The sequence below is a fragment of the Bombus flavifrons genome, chromosome 4, assembly GCF_040668555.2.
Source record: "Bombus flavifrons isolate JBK064 chromosome 4, iyBomFlav1_principal, whole genome shotgun sequence".
NCBI classification, from domain to species: domain Eukaryota; kingdom Metazoa; phylum Arthropoda; class Insecta; order Hymenoptera; family Apidae; genus Bombus; species Bombus flavifrons.
The window spans coordinates 17,355,621-17,372,721 of NC_138445.1; the positions used below are offsets into that span (position 1 = coordinate 17,355,621).

A 17,101-nucleotide genomic window follows, 5' to 3' on the forward strand; every position below is an offset into this window, starting at 1 on the left:
ATGCCCGAAGTGACGTTATCACGAGGTAACGAGAACGTTCCGTCCCGGGAAACGAATCCAGCTAGCGGACGCGCGAGCCCGCACCATTCCCAGTATCAGTCGCGCGCCCCGTACACGTTTCGATCCGTGTCATCGTTACGCGAAAGGCTAGCTAACCTTCTGAATTTGTCATGGAACACGAGTGAAACTGTCCTTGGCCCACGCGATATCTATCACATTCGCTGTCATCCAAAATATACGTACACTACGCCTAAATCTTTTACCTTCATGCGGTTGGAGATATTTAGGGTAATCGCGTCGAAAGAGAACGCTGCATGAAAGCGTACGGTCAAACTGTAAAATTTGTTTTCTGAAATTGATCGATGAATCGACGGTCCAACAGAATCCATCGGTAATAGGAATTGAGAGAAGAATGCGAGAAGCCTGGAAAGACGCGCTATATGCAATATGAATATCGAATAAGATAATTACTTTATATCCTATTTCCTTACAAGTTAACTACTTTGCTTTGATTTTTCTTAATATCGCCAGTTTAATTTGATCGATTTGCTATCGCTTTGACCGTAAAAGTTCTTAGTAGTTAGACTAAAACACCTTGCGGCATTAAAATGAGGGCGAAAATGGAGTTTCGCAGCTTTACCACTGAACGATAATTTATCTACAGCGATCGAATCATTAATTTATCTTCGCGGTATTTCCAAATGTTATATAAAATTAATAAATTACTCATGTAGGGCGAGATCTTAAATGGCAGCTTAAAAATATGTACTTTAGCGAAAGAAACTTTGTTTTCGTATTTCTATTGTTTTCCTTATTGACACCTATATTTACAAGCTGCGTACTCATCACAACATCGTTTATTCTCATATTTATACGTATTAGTCAATTGTAAACTTTCCTCTATTTATAATAATTATTTTGTTTCTTTAGCATTTTAAACCATTATTTAATAATTTACTATCTGCTTCTATAGATCAAATGCGTTTTCGAGAGGCCATCTTTGAGATTTTCAACTTGCAAAGGCATATTCAAGACGTAAACCTGATCAAAATTTTGGACCGATTTTATATTCGATGTAATTTTGTTGGTGGTGGCACTTATTCTCATAACTGGAATTTCACATCACTTCTCCGAATTTTTGAGAACTGTTAAATTTAGTGTCATTTTAATTATTTTGCAATTTCATTTTTTAGTTTGTGTGCTTTTTAGTAGCTTTTCTGTAAACAAAACATAAAAAGCAATTTATTTCCAATATTTAGTGAAACTTCCAAGCATTTTGTATATTTTCTTTATACTTACCCTCTGCTGGTACGAATGCACATTTTCCATTCCGCCTCGAATACGCTTATTTCTTACCATCTGAGAAGAAATATGCGTATAGTCCAGTCTTTGGTCGCTAGGGGACCTTCGTTTTATTGTGCATTTTGTGGCTGACATTTTTAACACTGCATCGGCGATTTCCATACTCCCCTTTTGGGAAAAATTCAATCCTAATCCTTCCAAACGCTTTTTGATGGGTTATGTTTGGATTTTTCGACTTCTAAATTCTGCTGGGTTACGTTTGGAATTTTTGGCCTCCAGACGAGAGAACTCGAATCCTAATCCTTGGAAACGCACGTGAGAACTGAATAATCCAAACCTGACAAACATTGAACCATTCGTATGTTTTCATCATAGATAGAAGTACCAGTAAACTGATATTAGTTCCGTATTTTAAAAAATGATGATACAACGATTACTATCTCTTATACAATTGATTACAAATATAGATTATAGGATATTATGTATCACATACATATCTATATATTATTTGTTTTCACAAATAAGATATTCGCTTTGTTTATAACATCATCGCTCTATACCAAAGTTTTTGTATATTTCTTACAGCGAAGTTTTGAACGTAATACGAAAATATTTAAATTTCTGTACCTTCCCTCTGTTTAGTATTAATCGATAGTAGAAACAACGTTTTTAATTCTTTGCTTTTTCTTTAAACAAATAATTTAGGGGAAACATATCTTCGACAACGTATGGTCTACTTATTTCGATTACTTTCCTTAAATGGGGTATTGTAAACACTATCGCATATTGTCTGTAAAGTATTTGATTAAATTTCCTCATAATATGCGTGCATTTCTATCATAGATTGTCCCTTTTGGCTATATTGAAACACTTCCGATCCACGTATATTCGTTCCCCTATATATATTCGATGCATATTCCGATACCAGTATTAAAATCATTATCACAAGTAATAATCATTTTACTAATACATTATAAGACCGTTATGTATTGTGATAATTAAAGCCAGTTTTTATCAAGTATCTATTACTATAAGTTAAATGTATTGCAAAGGAAAACAAAAACAATTACTTCGAAATCGTGAATATTTATATTTGTAGTAAATTAGTCTTACACAAGTAGGATAAAAGCTCTTGGACTTAAGCTTTTAGATTTTAACTTAAGATGTAAATAAGCAATGTAGTGCAATGTCCGTATGAAAAAGCATTCAATGTTCACATAGATTTTTTTAAGATCAAAAGCCCTCATTCATTCTCACTCTTCTCATTATGGTAACAAATTGCAGCCTCATAACAAACAAATTGTTCCTAGTTGACTTTGTTCGTGCAACAACGCATGAAGTTTCACGTGGAAAACAAAGCTCCATCAGCAGTATATATTATTGATTTGTTGTGTTCTTTATAAAAGCTGTGATGGAGCTTAATGCTTGTATACATGCAATAGACACATTTATAAGTACATTTATAAGTATACAGTCATATATGTGACAAATAGCATTTATAACCCACCCTTTGAAATCCAGGTATAATTAAAAAACTTCACTTCCAAATTGGAGTTACTTCCTTTTATATTTTTTGAAATAAATTTAGATATATCTTTATCAGAAATCTCATTAAATAAGTACAATCGAATTTGATTAGGCAGTGTTGTGAAGAGTTTAATTATACTATTATGCTTTTTTAAATTATGCTCTAAATCTATCCACAGATCTATTTTGAGTGGCACGAGCTGATATATAGTATATTATGCGCTGTTAAAATAAATAATATAAGATTAGCAGCACCGATTAGAATTCCTTTCCACCCTTCGATCAACCGTTACTCTATCAGGAGCATCTTGTGGTTCCTTTCCATGTGTTTTCTCCAATATTGCTTCGGTTAATTCATTAAATGCACGGTCAATATTAATATCTGCTTTCGCAGATGTTTCCATAAATCTGATTCCATGCTCTCGCGCTATCTAAAGGAGGATATCAATTTATTAGTTCGTGACATTTTTGTAACTTACATACAATTTAAATTATAGCTGCTTTACCGCTTCCCCTCTTCCTGTGCTAACAACACGTTTGTCTTCCATATCGCTTTTGTTTCCCAGTATCATTTTCTCCACATCTTCATTCGCATGCTAAAATTAATTAAAAAGAAAAAATAAATAACGATTGTAAATGGCTATATTTATGTATAAACAAAAAAATTCACAATCATACTTACTTCATCGATATTTCTCAGCCATTTAACAATATTTTCAAATGTCTTTTCATTAGTAATGTCATAAACAAGCATAATACCCATTGCACCTCTGTAATATGATGTAGTAATGGTATGAAATCTTTCTTGACCGGCTGTATCCCTGTAAATATACAGGTTAAGGACTGTTTAGAAAAATTTAATATTTTACAACTTACCATATCTGTAACTTGATTTTCTTTCCTCTTAATTCCACTGTCTTGATTTTAAAATCGATACCTAAGTGACAAAAAGCATATTGTTCATATACCTAATATACTCCACAGTATAATAGCATTTATTTACATAAAACAATCAACTTTGTTGACAATGTTGTCAAAATATTAATTCAGAAACGCAAATTTCTCTATGCACTTAATTTAATAAGACAATCACACTTCAATATTCAATTATTTATTGTTCATTAACTTCAGTTTACAATATCATTATTTTAGTAGCATAACCTACTATACTGAAAAAAATTCACAATAATGGATAATTTGATCGAGGAAATCCACGAATGATAATTATTTGGGCAACTTCCCTTACCTATCGTAGAAATAAATGTCGTCGAAAATGCATCGTCCGAAAATCTAAACAATATACAAGTTTTGCCAACTCCGGAATCACCGATCAGCAGCAACTTGAACAACAGATCGTACGTCTTTTTTGCCATTTCACTGTTGCTTCTTGTTAACGAGGCGCCGAAGAAAACAAAAAAGATTCGAACCTGTGGAGCACGATTAATAGTTTTGTAGACGATGTTTCGATCATCGAACGCTATGAACGATTATAGGTTTCAAGGTCGGACGAGGGCGCGTCTCAACGTACAACGGTGTCTTGTTAACGACGGAAAAACCGGTCACAGGGGCTGACTATTAAAAGACAGTAAGACGTCACACAACAGACCAGCACGCAGAAGCATCGGGGTAACTTTGCACTTTGATTTCAGTCACAAGTCTGAACAGAACTTACTGATTTATTAACCGACCAACAATCCGTAATATGTACAACTGTATCTTTATAGTAATTAGCGGTAATCGCGAAACTCTGCCGGGTTCAATTGCGAATATTTCATCTACCACGGGAGGTCACCACCACTGCAAGAATAATTTTAAATCACCTGGATACTAACGGGACACATACGCACAAAGTTATTACTAGACTGCGGATGTTTATGTAAATTCACGTTTCTCTGAACGCAATCAGAGAAGTGGAACTTAGAAATTTATTTCGATTTCTAAATATCATTCTTTTTTCTAAATATACTGGCTTACTTTGGATAGTTTGTATATTTTTACATATCATAAATATTCAGTGCGTTTTTCAAAGTTTCTATTTTTATATAAATATCTGCAGTTTAGTTATTACTTCTTTTATCGATTTCACATTAACGCTTATACATTTGTACTTTGTTCGTTTCGTATCGATGCGCATCATACATTATGAATATTTTGCGATGCGATATAATTTTTTATCTAATGAACATGCTTTACAGTTACTTTCAAGCGATTTTTGCTTGAAAAATCGATGAATATTGTTAATGACGAAGTATATTGTTAATGACTAAGATAGTTTATCGCGTGGTTTTCAACATTTGGATCAGGCGGGAAAGTATGTTGATGAATGCTGTATATGAAGGGTGGTAATGGGTTCAACAGGACCAATATTACTATATACATACATACAAGAGTTTCTATCTCTTTATCAAACGTTATTCAAAATTCATACAAAACTTCATAAATACCACTTTAATTAATTAATGGATTAGAAATACAATTATAAATTTTAAAGACTATTGTATTATATTATTTAAGAAGGATATGTACATATGTAAATACTCATATTTAAATACCCATTACTGGGTAGTAAATGTAGAAAAATTGCTTCGGAACATGAGCGATAGGTGGCAATGAAAAATATCTACGATTTCATTATCGTTACCTGTCTTTGTAGTTTGTAGTTTCTGTCAGTACAGATTCAGATGCATGTGGAAGAGAAGCTTGGTAAAACGTATTGTAACAATACGTAATTTCTCTTCTACGTGATCAAGAATATGGCAGCTAAAATGCAACACTTTGATCCACCAAGCTCAGCGAGTTCTGAAAGGTAAACCACAATATTTTACCATCTGTTTCGTCTGTCCAGTCGAATATGCATTGAATTTACTGTGCTTTAGCGACGATACTGAAGTGTGTTTGGACGAGAAGGAAATTTTATTTGCTGACGAGTTGTGCGAGGATGCTGAGCGTTGCAGACGTTCTGACATTGGGACACCTACACCACAATCTCCAAGGCCACCTTCCACGGGTGAGATTTCATACACTTTCTCCTCAATGTATCACTTCTTGGAGTATTCTTACATCTTGCTTATTTCTTGAAGTAAATAAGCGATGTACCAATTATTTACAGAGTCATTGATATGGAGTACTTGCGTTTGGCAAACAGGATGTACATGGTTTACTGAAGTAGAATCTTTTTGTCATTTGAAGAAAACGGTTAAAGCCTTCAAAAGTACCTTTATCCTTTATCCCTTATCCTACATAATAGTTGAAAGGAAACCTTTTTCTTTGATTTTTATTTACTTTTATGTATTTTTTTGGAAATGTAATTAATAATACGATGCAACCTTGCGTAATTTCTCAAATGAATTAATAGAAACTATTTGTGTTTATATGACAGGTTCTCAGAGATCACCAAGATCAAGAAGACAACGTACTACTAGTCTATCTCAGTCTAGCAAAAAAACTTCTGCAGAGTCTATCCTTAGAAGTAAAACAAGAACAATATACACAGCTGGTAGACCACCATGGTACAATTCAGCTGGGCAGCAAGTAGAACCTTTTGTAATTGGTTAGTAATAGAAACATAAAATATATTGATTACTTTAAAGGGAAAGAATGTACAATGCTATTAATAGTTTTGTTTTAGGTATTTGTGGGGGCAGTGCGTCTGGAAAAACCACAGTTGCAACAAAAATTATAGAATCTCTAGATGTACCTTGGGTAACACTTCTTAGCATGGATTCATTTTACAAAGTATGAGAAAGTTATAAATATTATTGCATAGAGAAGAATGCAAATAGTATATCCAATTTTTCTTATAGGTTTTGAATGAAAAACAACACGACATGGCTGCGCGGAACGAGTACAATTTCGATCATCCCGACGCGTTCGATTTTGAGTTACTTAAAACAACGCTACAGCGTTTAAAGGAAGGTAGAATGGTGGAGGTTCCTATCTATAATTTTGTAACACATCGCAGAGAAACTAGAACTGTATGTAGATATTGATAAGTGTATAAATGTTAAACATACTTTGTACATATAATGTTTGCTTTTTATTTTAAAGAAAACAATGTATGGTGCCAATGTGATTATATTTGAGGGAATATTGACGTTCTACAATGTCGACGTTTTGAAGGTAAGTCAATGTATTGTTAGGAAAGCAGAATGAGTGGGTTTGAATAACAGTAGTAAGGTACGAAAGTAAAAATCAAATTACCACTGATCTCCTTCATTCGATTGGTCAAGATGTGCGACATGAAGGTGTTTGTTGATACTGATGCTGATGTGAGGCTTGCTCGAAGATTACGTAGAGATATATCGCAAAGAGGGAGGGACTTGGAGGGTGTGCTAAAGCAATATAGCACTATGGTACAACCCGCTTTTTATTATTATATAGCTCCATTCATGGTTCACGCGGATATTATCGTACCTCGTGGCGGAGATAACGAAGTCGCGATAGAACTCATTGTACAGCACGTACATACTCAGCTTCAACTGGTAAAATTATCGGTTTCGTAAATCTTGCTCTCTCTTATTATGTTTACTTTAGTTCATTTCTTGTTCTAGAGGGGTTTCAAACTCAGAGAAAAATTAGCTCATTCTTATATTGGTCAGCCATTGCCATCTTCTCTCTACCTGCTTCCAGATACACCACAGATAAAGGGTCTCCACACATTTATAAGAAACAAAGAAACATACAGAGATGAATTTATATTTTATTCCAAACGTCTAATACGTTTGGTTATTGAATACGCGTTATCTCTTCTACCCTTCGAGGTAAATTTTAATACACAGCGCTAGTGAGATGTGAGCAACGTGACTTTTAATTGCCACTTACAAACACGTGTTTACAGGATGTAAGAGTAGAAACACCACAAGGAGTATTATATCACGGAAAACGCGCAGCTACGGATAAAATATGCGGTGTTTCCATTTTGCGTGCCGGTGAAACTATGGAACAAGCTGTTAGGGACGTATGCAAAGATATTAGAATAGGAAAGATACTTATACAAACCAACCAACAGACTGGAGAACCAGAGGTAAATGATGTAATTTACTTTTCTAATTTGCTACGATCATTTAAATATTGACATAAAAATTATCAATATTTTTTTCAGCTTTATTACCTTCGATTACCAAAAGATATTAAAGACTACAAAGTGATATTAATGGATGCAACAGTAGCAACGGGTGCAGCAGCCATTATGGCTATCAGAGTTTTACTGGATCATGATGTTGCTGAGGAGAACGTGTTACTCGTATCTCTACTTATGGCAGAATCAGGAGTACACTCGATAGCTTACGCATTTCCACGCGTAAAAATCGTGACGTCCGCCTTAGATCCTGTGATAAATGAGAAGTTCTACGTACTGCCTGGTATCGGTAACTTTGGAGACCGATACTTTGGAACCGAGCCATCAACCATCGAAGATTAATACAACTTAAGATCTTATGCTTCAATTTTCGAAGCTATTTAATCCGTTATAATGGAAGTGCAGTAATCTCATATATCTTTAATAAAATTTGTGTTACGCTGGGGAATGTATGTATCGTTTATATTCATTCTATCTACAATATACAAATTTCAATACCAATCTATTTAACTGCGCGGTTAAAGAGACGTTGTATCGATGTTAGAGCCAACGACGCCTCCTTCCACAGTGGTGCGCGCGCTATGTAATTGTTTGTAATCTACTTTTGCAATTGTCCAATGGGAACGGTGCCAAGAATCCAAATGGCCAGAGCTGATGTTTCTCGATTGTCCCAAAAGATACGTGATCATGCGATCGAGTACGGCCAAATCTTCACTTGTATTGCCAGAATTACCCAAACCTTCTGGTGGATTAAAGCCACTGGGCGGTGCCTTTGGCTTCTGTTCAATATTTCTAATTCTACGTATTCCATTGCTAGCGGGAAGTCCAAGTTTTGGTGTAAACTGCGTAAGCGGTAGAAGCTTTTAAATTTACGCATGCATAAGATATCGCTATAAATTACGAGATTTCTAATATTTTAATTACCTCTTCTGGACAGTGTTGACCATAACTCGATCTCTCCACCTTGCGGAATGTTTCATCATCTACAGCTTCACGCACTTTTTTTTAAATTTTGCATTAAATACCATAAAACATTAAATATAAAATATATCATGTTTTTAAGTCAATGAAAGGATTTTAGAAACTTTTAATTTTCTTCTCAGTTACCTTGATTTTCTTCTTATTTCCACTCAACTAGCAACAGCAAAAAATTTTATAACAGAAACATTGTAGCTACCTCGAGTCCAGGAAGCTGTTATCTCGCGAAATGTTCTTATCACGGACCAAGCGGATATCGTGTTCCCAAAAGCGACGTAGTTCTGGCGTCGATGTGTATGGCGCGGCTACTTCCTTAATCTAACCGTAAATCACAAATCTATTTTCAGAAGAGATATTCTACGCCTTTTTTACCATTTAATTAAACAATGCTGAATGTGTTTTTTATTAAACAAAAGCATGACCAAAATTTTGCATTTTCCACGTGTTACGTCCGGTGACACTGTATGTAACCCAGAATTCATCCCTCGAGGCGACCATTAGCTGTGCAAATATAATTAGTCGGACCGCAATAATCCTAAGGAACTGTAATAAAACTAAACATTTGTATTTTACCGTTAGGTCCCTTAATCGTTATAAAATATATCCAAGTCGAGACGTTCCTTATGGTTATTGCTCCATCAGATAAAAAATCAGAAGGTCGGTTTTGTCCCATGTTCAACGGTCATTTCCACCCGCAAGTGACCAGTGGTAGGGCGACCAACACCCAGCAATAGTTTTCCTCTGCGACAGGATCGTCACCGAACTTCACTGGTTTACCATCGTCAGATCAGCCATCATCTCTAGACTGGTTCAACATTTTCAGATCAGTCAACATCTCTTCACTGTCTATATCTACTTTAGATCATTCATTTGTTTAACTTATATCTATACTCACCGAACGAACGTGTCTATGTCTACAAGTTGTTGGAATAAAGTGTAAATTGTAACCTGTTAACTCAGGTTATAATCGATTCAACCACCTCTATTATCCTAAACGAATTAGGGGATCGATCATTTCGTGGCATCGATTGTATAATCGTAACGGGAATTTACGACTTCCGTTGACGCGCTTCCACGCGATCGCGTCTCTCCGCGAACGGTCGAACACCACGAGCAAAAGCAATGATTTTACGAATTTCCGAATTTTAAAACTGATAATTCTTACAAAATTAGAATAACGAAAAAGAGCACTGAATCACGTGGAAATTTTAAGAAACAATGCACAATTAAGATATTATTTGATAAACCTGGTTAGTACATCGTGTCCTTTTTATAAAGATATCAGGAAGAATATGTTTCTATTATTAATAATTAATAGAAACAAGTTTTTCTTAATTCCCTCAAAATTTTCTTTTAGCGAATTAATCAGCAGATCTACTCTACAGATGTCACTCTAGCGTCATTATATTTGCTTACGTAATCACGTGACAATGACATCGTGATATGAGAAATTATTGGGAAAATGACATCACGTGCGAGAGGCGATTTCTCGTGTTTTATCTTTGAGAAATCAGCTGTTTCGCGACCTTGCTCACCTTCAACGCGACGATGGCCGTGATAAAGATGCACATGACGTTAACAAAGGTCAAGCACGCGCTGATTATCCCGTTGCAGAAGAATTCGACCGGCAAGTAATCAGTGTATACATAAACGTACGAGGTGTTGTAGTCTGTGTATGATTCTCCTTTCATGTGCGGCATTTTAATCGGTCGATAGATTAGCCGTATACATCCGAGAGCCCAGAATAAACCCTGCGGGAATAAATTTCATCGATTGCTACGGTCAGATTAACTGCCATTCATTAATCACTGCTGATGGAATGAGAACACCGCACGACTGCCGATACCTCTTTTCGTATCTATCTTCCCTCGCGAATTATTCCATCTGCCCGTGTCGATAGCTGGCCAATTTCAATGTCTCTTTCGCGGATATAGAGATATATGTATTTCGATTTACGGGATCGTGAATAAATAAGCGGAAAAAACACGTGAATTCTCGACTCGATCGTTAAGAAGCTTTTTAAATAATTTATAGAAAAAACTGGTGAAATACGAGCCAATGAATCTCTTTTATAGGCGAGAAATTTTTAATTTATTATCATGGACACAAATTCTACGTTAACACTTTGACTGCCACGTTGGTCATATTTCTCCTGTGACGCCACGGTGATGATTGGTGACCGGACTGCTTGAACTTCTTACAATTGTAAAAATTGAATGAAAATTGATAGTTAGGACATTTTGAATATAACCTATAAATAGAAGATACTTTGAAATAAAAAATGCCCCATTGAGCAATTAAACATTTTTATTAGAACATAAATAAAAAAAAATCAGAACAAATCTTGCATTTAACGGTGCACTGTGTTAACATGTGATTTCGGCGTGGCAGTCAAACTGTTAAAATTATCCTTCCAGTTGATTTTCGGATTAAATATGTGTTTTACTATCCTCTCACACATTTAGAAACTATCAAGAATGTTAATTTTGATTAATATTATAGGCTAGTATCGTAGACTAACATTAAAATAGCAATTTCGTGTTAATCATCAAGTAATATAAGAGTGAAAAACTCAACAAAAATGGATTTATCATATTCTTTTCGCGTGATCTTCGTACACATATTTATTCCACCCTATATTTATGGTATTTACGGTGGGTTTATCGTTCGTTACTTACACAGTTTACCACTGGTGGTAGCAATGAAGTTGATACGGCAACTCCGATTAGGGGACCGTTGCTTCCTTGTAACAAAGCCACGGCTACACCTGTGCCCGATGGTAAAGCCCATAACACACCCATCCAGAGGGACCTGTAATTTCCCCTGAAAGAAGACGCGTATTACTTTTCGCGAATCTTTATTTTTTCCATCCGAGCTACAAATCCTGGGTTGGTACCCCATATATCGGGCATACACCAGTGCCATCTGTAGTCAATAATATATTTTTTCGTTATCGGCAGAACATTTTCTGCTGATTTTATCGATATATTGGATTAATCACTTCTTAAAAGTTACTTGTTGTTGAAACAACATCAAAATGTTTTACGCAATATATTTCAAACATCCAAACGGTCGTATACTGTTTCGTGCTAAAAAATCTGTTAAATCCATTGACAGTGAAACGATATTTCATATACGGTTCTTACAAGAATTTATGTTATTTAAGACTTAGGAAAACGTATATACAGCAACCACGCACACTGTGCGCATTTCTGGCAAGCGCTTCCTTTCAGTGACAGTACTTCGACGAAGCGAAAGGGTTAAACAAAAGTAAATTTGGACGAAATTTTATGTAAGTTCATTATTTTATACACATTTAGTTATAAATTAACCATTATCTAAGTTAAATCATACAAATTATTACTTCTTTAATCACCGGTTATTTTGACCGCAGACGGTAAGAACGGGTATACACGAAGTGTCGGTAGGTTTAATGTTAAGAAGATACATCCGACAATCTTCTGGCTAAGTCATCCTTGATGGGTGTAGCACCAACGCCGCACATGCCGCTATACGTGCACTGAGTTGGAATTACGCTGGAAATTGTTGGAAGGTGAACGAAGACATTTGGAAAAGCTTCCTGGAGGGGAAATACCGAAGACATTAATTCACCTTACTATGGAGTTCATTTTCACGCCGATGCCCATTTCCGTGAGCCAGTGGAGGCAATTCTCGCATGGTTCCCCAGCTGGTAGCAGGAAATATCACCTTTCCAGAGAGATAAAGCCAGAGAGTAATAGGAAATGGAAATAATTAGCGTTACTCTCTTACCTCGTAACACACGTTTCCCTTGTCCCTACACCAAACAACGTGTTCCACTTGCAGCTTCTTCAGCAGCTCGTCTAAGACCTTGGAAAATAATAGAGACAGATAAAACAGATAGAAGAAGCTTGTATCAAGTCTTTTGTCGTGCTACGTTGTACAATAGGGCATACAATTCTTTTTTCTCTCCAGTTATCTCGGTTGTCTGATGTCTGGGTAATTGGATGCGATTTACTTTGTAAGCCGAGGCTATTTTATTTCTGTAGCATCTTTAATATTCATTCGTTCTTTATTTTCCCAAATTTAATTTGTGCCTTGCTGTCAAATTGATAAAATAGTAAGTAATTAATATAATGGGAGGAGGAATAGTTAAATTAAAATCTTGTTCTTTCAACTTGCTTCAGCCTCATTATTCCTTTTTGTAAATTTAATTTGTTTCTTGGCATTAAACTGATAAAATAATTGATGTACTAGTTTGATTAGATAGTTAAATTATTAAATATATAATTCTTCTTTTGAAAATAAAGTAGTGGATGATGTAAGAGATCGACGAGGTCAAACGATGTAAAATGTTATCCAGTATTGGAACTATACCATTAATATTCTGTTATTAAAATTATTAATATGCTATTACTGAAAGTTACATTCTACGTATTAATAAACGAGATTCGTATTTTATGTATCGCAACAATAGTTCATCGATATTCCAAAGCAGCCATATCATGGGCCTCTAATTAAGGCTAATTAAACCGAAATTACTCAAGGATAATAAAAATAAAACGAAAATAACGTTCGTCTATCAAACGAAATTGTAACATCGTAATAATTGAAAGAATACTCTAGTGTTGTAATAGAAGCACAATAAATTTCCATTTAGTGTAAAGAAATCTTAATTAGTGCCCGATTAAATAAACTCCTACCGAATATATCTGAACGTCTATTATATCAATAAAAAACCATAGATAGCGAAGAGAATCGGTAAACTTCTATTATACGAATTGTTTATCCCCCGATCGACTCATATAAAATATAAATGGAGTTGTGTAAGAAGCATTTTCAATTTAACGTTTAATTGCTTTCGTGGAATCTCGAAGTATCTCGAATGACATAAAAATTGTTATAATTTCGCTTTAAAATAGCAAATGACGTAAAGTTTCGCTAATTTTCTTTTAGATCGAACCCTATAATTGTAAACTATAACTTCAGACTTAAATTTTCATTGTGCTGCGTCAGAATCCCAACAGAAAATCAATATCTTTCTATCTCATCGTAACGGTTAAGGATTAAAAAGCATAATATACCGTTTCCATTGACACGAAAATCGGGTCTCTGTCACGCTGACCGGAAATGCCATGTCCTCGACTTCGAAGATGTCACCTATCAGCAAAATCATCCTCGATATCGTTCGAATCGTCGTTATCATTCAGCCTCGGCAGATGAGTCCTCGATTTCGTTTGCCTAAGTCGTACATCGACTTTTGGTCCGACTAGCAATTTTTCTGGTTCTTCGATCTTCTTCGTTCGTTTCAAGGGCAAACCGAAGATCAAACATGCAAACTAAAAATACGACACCGTCAGGCAGACAGAAGACAAAATCTTTCTGATCTAACCGTTCGATCTCGAAACGATCGTTGAAGCATCAGTTTCATTAACGAGTCGCTAATCGTTTTATTGCTCCGGCTTTAATTAGCGAGAAGTTGATGACGAGTTAGTTGAAGGCTTCGTTGTTCGTCCTTGATGGTTTTTTTTTAGTTTCATTTATTATTACGCCTTTTAATTTCTATCTGTTCTTTCCTCTTTTCATTTCAGTTTCAAAAGGAGTGGAAAATTGTGAATTTATCATAAAATATTTTCTCTATAATGTTTCAACAATTTCCCATTGGTTTTTATGATAATTTTTGGCAAGCTTTTAGTTCAGAAGCTATAAATAGATCTTAGAAAGAAGAAAAATATGTCGTCGAATAATAAACCGTCAAAGTACCAAAAATTTTGCTCAGTTGCGAGATTAGTGATCATTCTACTTATACGTTGAAATGCATTTTATTCTAAATTGTTCGGTGACTTCAAAAACGCATCAGCTTAGTTTTACGTTTCAATTAGAAAGGAAGAACGTAGGATAAATGTAAGGCAAGGAATGAAGGCGACAGAGATATGGAAGATGTCCAAGAAGGGAAGGAAATTTTCAAGTGCCAAGATAATTGCAAGACAAGCACGTTATTTTTTTTTTACGAAATAAACATTTATTTTAACAAATCAACAGCGTAAAGACTAGCGTCTAGAGACTAGTCCGACATTTGTCTGATCTAGGTAACTAGAGGCCGCCAGGAATATAACGCGCGAAGGGAAATTTCGAACTCTGCCGCGATTTTTACGAAAATTGAGAATCGTTCTTTGTCTCCACCAAAAAAACCCCTCGCTTTTGAAGCAAATATTATTCAAGCGAGATGTGCGTGAAAAATGTCCTCTCTAAACAACGAGTTTGAAGGAAACCCTACTGCCATAATTGACAAGAACTCTGTGACATCGCGTTAATCGCAGTCTTGGTCGAAGATACAATTTGTCGGATACTTTTGTTTCCAAGTAGAAATATTTTTCATTCGATCGTGCAACGAGGTAACGTTATTGTAACAAGGAAGCAGCTTATAGAGTAATTTTTACGCGAACGATCGAAGCGTTCATAGATTGAAAATGAAAATCTATGAGGGATGAAATTTTATTCGGATCAATCATCCTGTCAAATATTACTGAAAGTTCTTGGACGTGAGTTTTAATACTTTTAAAGTTCCTTTAAATTCATTTCACAGAAACGCTTACTTTCGAGATAATTAGATAGAAAAGTTGTGGAACGAGAAATATTTCGAAACTTGGAAGCGTTAAAACTCCTATCGTGGAAAGTATCTTTTTCTTTTATACGTAAATACGTATATCTCTATGATTAATTCTAGAGAAAACGTACGTATACGTGCGTTCATAGAAGTCGTAGAACTTTATAAGAGCAACTTTTGAAATACCAGTTAAGACACAAGATTAACGATGATTATGTCCACGCTACGATTATTTTCTACTACATTCCAACGCGTATTCTGCTTCGTGAATATTTCTAAAGTTGTTCTTAAAGTCCACTATTAAGATAATTTCACGTTTTAATTTAATTTCATATTTAACTTCGTTCGATTCAACCGTTAATTGAATTTAATCTAATTTATCGTCCGTTAAAATAATCAATTATCTATCATATTTAACATCTTATATTAAATATTGAAGTAACTCGGTACACATATTTAAACCACTATTACATTTCCACGAAAGTTCACACTCTTCAGTTACTTCGATCTTTCTCGACAATCGTATTTTCGACCAATTCAAACGCCATCGATGATAACATTAAATCTCTAAACGATCGAAAGCTAACAAATCGATTTCGTTCAATTCCGTAAGCATCTAATCAATCGCGAGTGCCAGTGTAGAATTATTAATTAATCAATGAATATCTTCAATTCTCATAAAAACCGGAATTCTAGAGTTTCCCTTGGCAGCTCCCCGCCATAGTTTCACACTTCGTCTTGTCACGATGTTTGTTTCACTCGTTTCGCGTCGCGATAAACGATCGTGACAAATTAGTCATCGCGATTAACTTGCTACCTTATCTTGCTAAGAAAAATTTCTTGCTTTTTTTTTTTTTTTTTTTTGGCTTTTCCCTCGATCTTCTTACGATCTTTCCCAGTATCTTTTGTCTCTTGTCTCGTTATACACATACGGTGGTTTTATCGAATGCGTTAAGTACAGACCTACGACGCCTCCGCGGCTGTTTTTCTACACGAGACTGTTAGTCAGTTATTTATTTATTAAGTTAGTTATTTTTTATTTTCTGTTTTCTGCTTCTTTTAAGGCCATACTTAAGGAGAGGAGGAGCGTTTCGTTTAAACAACTTTCAAGTGTGTGTGTGCGCGTGTGCGTGTGTGCGTGTGCGTGTCTGTGTGTGTGCGTGTGTGTGTGTGTGTGTGTGAGCGAGTGTGTGTGTGAGCGAGTGTGTGTGTGTGAGCGAGTGTGTGTGTGTGAGCGAGTGTGTGTGCGTGTGCGTGTGCGTGTGCGTGTGCGTGTGTGTGTGTGTGTGTGTGTGTGTGTGTGTGAGCGAGCGAGTGTGTATGAGCGAGTGTGTCAGTGAGTGTGTGTGTGTGTGTGTGTGTGTGTGAGCGAGTGTGTCAGTGAGTGTGTGTGTGTGTGTGTGTGTGTGTGTGTGTGTGTGTGTGTGTGAGCGAGTGTGTCAGTGAGTGTGTGTGTGTGTGAGCGAGTGTGTATGAGCGAGTGTGTATGAGCGAGTGTGCGAGCGAGTGTGTCAGTGAGTGTGTGTGTGTGAGCGAGTGTGAGTTTGCGTTTGAGAGCGTGAAAGAGATTTCGACGATTGTAATATGGTGAGTTCTATTAGAGATGCTCGATATTCTTATTTTCCAGCATC

The 17,101-nt window shown here is 35.6% G+C and overlaps 2 protein-coding genes and 1 pseudogene across 3 annotated transcripts; 1 reads left to right on the forward strand and 2 right to left on the reverse strand.

The window, feature by feature from the left end:
* Nucleotides 1-2,368: 2,368 nt before the first annotated feature.
* Rab10 (RAS oncogene family member Rab10) lies at nucleotides 2,369-4,207 on the reverse strand. The gene is made up of 5 exons (XM_069111878.1): nucleotides 4,076-4,207; nucleotides 3,706-3,766; nucleotides 3,512-3,650; nucleotides 3,336-3,425; nucleotides 2,369-3,260 (listed from the first exon to the last, which is right to left on the reverse strand). The coding sequence occupies exons 1-5, from the start codon at nucleotides 4,200-4,202 to the stop codon at nucleotides 3,075-3,077; spliced, it is 603 nt and encodes a 200-aa protein (XP_068967979.1). The 5' UTR covers nucleotides 4,203-4,207; the 3' UTR covers nucleotides 2,369-3,074.
* A 129-nt stretch (nucleotides 4,208-4,336) lies between these two features.
* Nucleotides 4,337-8,354, forward strand: LOC138179253 (uridine-cytidine kinase-like 1). Of its 2 annotated transcripts, XM_069111867.1 has the most exons (11): nucleotides 4,337-4,455; nucleotides 5,505-5,635; nucleotides 5,706-5,836; nucleotides 6,209-6,379; nucleotides 6,458-6,564; nucleotides 6,633-6,803; nucleotides 6,877-6,948; nucleotides 7,059-7,310; nucleotides 7,380-7,589; nucleotides 7,667-7,852; nucleotides 7,931-8,354. In XM_069111867.1, the coding sequence occupies exons 2-11, from the start codon at nucleotides 5,583-5,585 to the stop codon at nucleotides 8,246-8,248; spliced, it is 1,671 nt and encodes a 556-aa protein (XP_068967968.1). In that variant the 5' UTR covers nucleotides 4,337-4,455; nucleotides 5,505-5,582; the 3' UTR covers nucleotides 8,249-8,354. The 2 variants fall into 2 exon arrangements, with proteins under 2 accessions (XP_068967968.1, XP_068967969.1); XM_069111868.1 differs by lacking the exons at nucleotides 4,337-4,455; nucleotides 5,505-5,635 and having other exon boundaries at nucleotides 6,447-6,564.
* On the reverse strand, nucleotides 8,348-15,146 carry LOC138179123 (uncharacterized; annotated as a pseudogene).
* Between the last annotated feature and the right edge of the window lie 1,955 nt (nucleotides 15,147-17,101).

Bases quoted from the DNA above. Each gene is read 5' to 3' on its own strand.
- LOC138179253 (XM_069111867.1), top strand. From the start codon at position 5,583: ATGGCAGCTAAAATGCAACACTTTGATCCACCAAGCTCAGCGAGTTCT. The intron at 5,636-5,705 runs GTAAACCACAAT...ACTGTGCTTTAG, and splicing joins AGCTCAGCGAGTTCTGAAAG to CGACGATACTGAAGTGTGTT. The intron at 6,380-6,457 runs GTTAGTAATAGA...GTTTTGTTTTAG, and splicing joins AGTAGAACCTTTTGTAATTG to GTATTTGTGGGGGCAGTGCG.
- Rab10 (XM_069111878.1), bottom strand. From the start codon at position 4,202: ATGGCAAAAAAGACGTACGATCTGTTGTTCAAGTTGCTGCTGATCGGT. The intron at 3,651-3,705 runs GTAAGTTGTAAA...GTATATTTACAG, and splicing joins AAAATCAAGTTACAGATATG to GGATACAGCCGGTCAAGAAA. The intron at 3,426-3,511 runs GTAAGTATGATT...AATTAATTTTAG, and splicing joins GGCTGAGAAATATCGATGAA to CATGCGAATGAAGATGTGGA.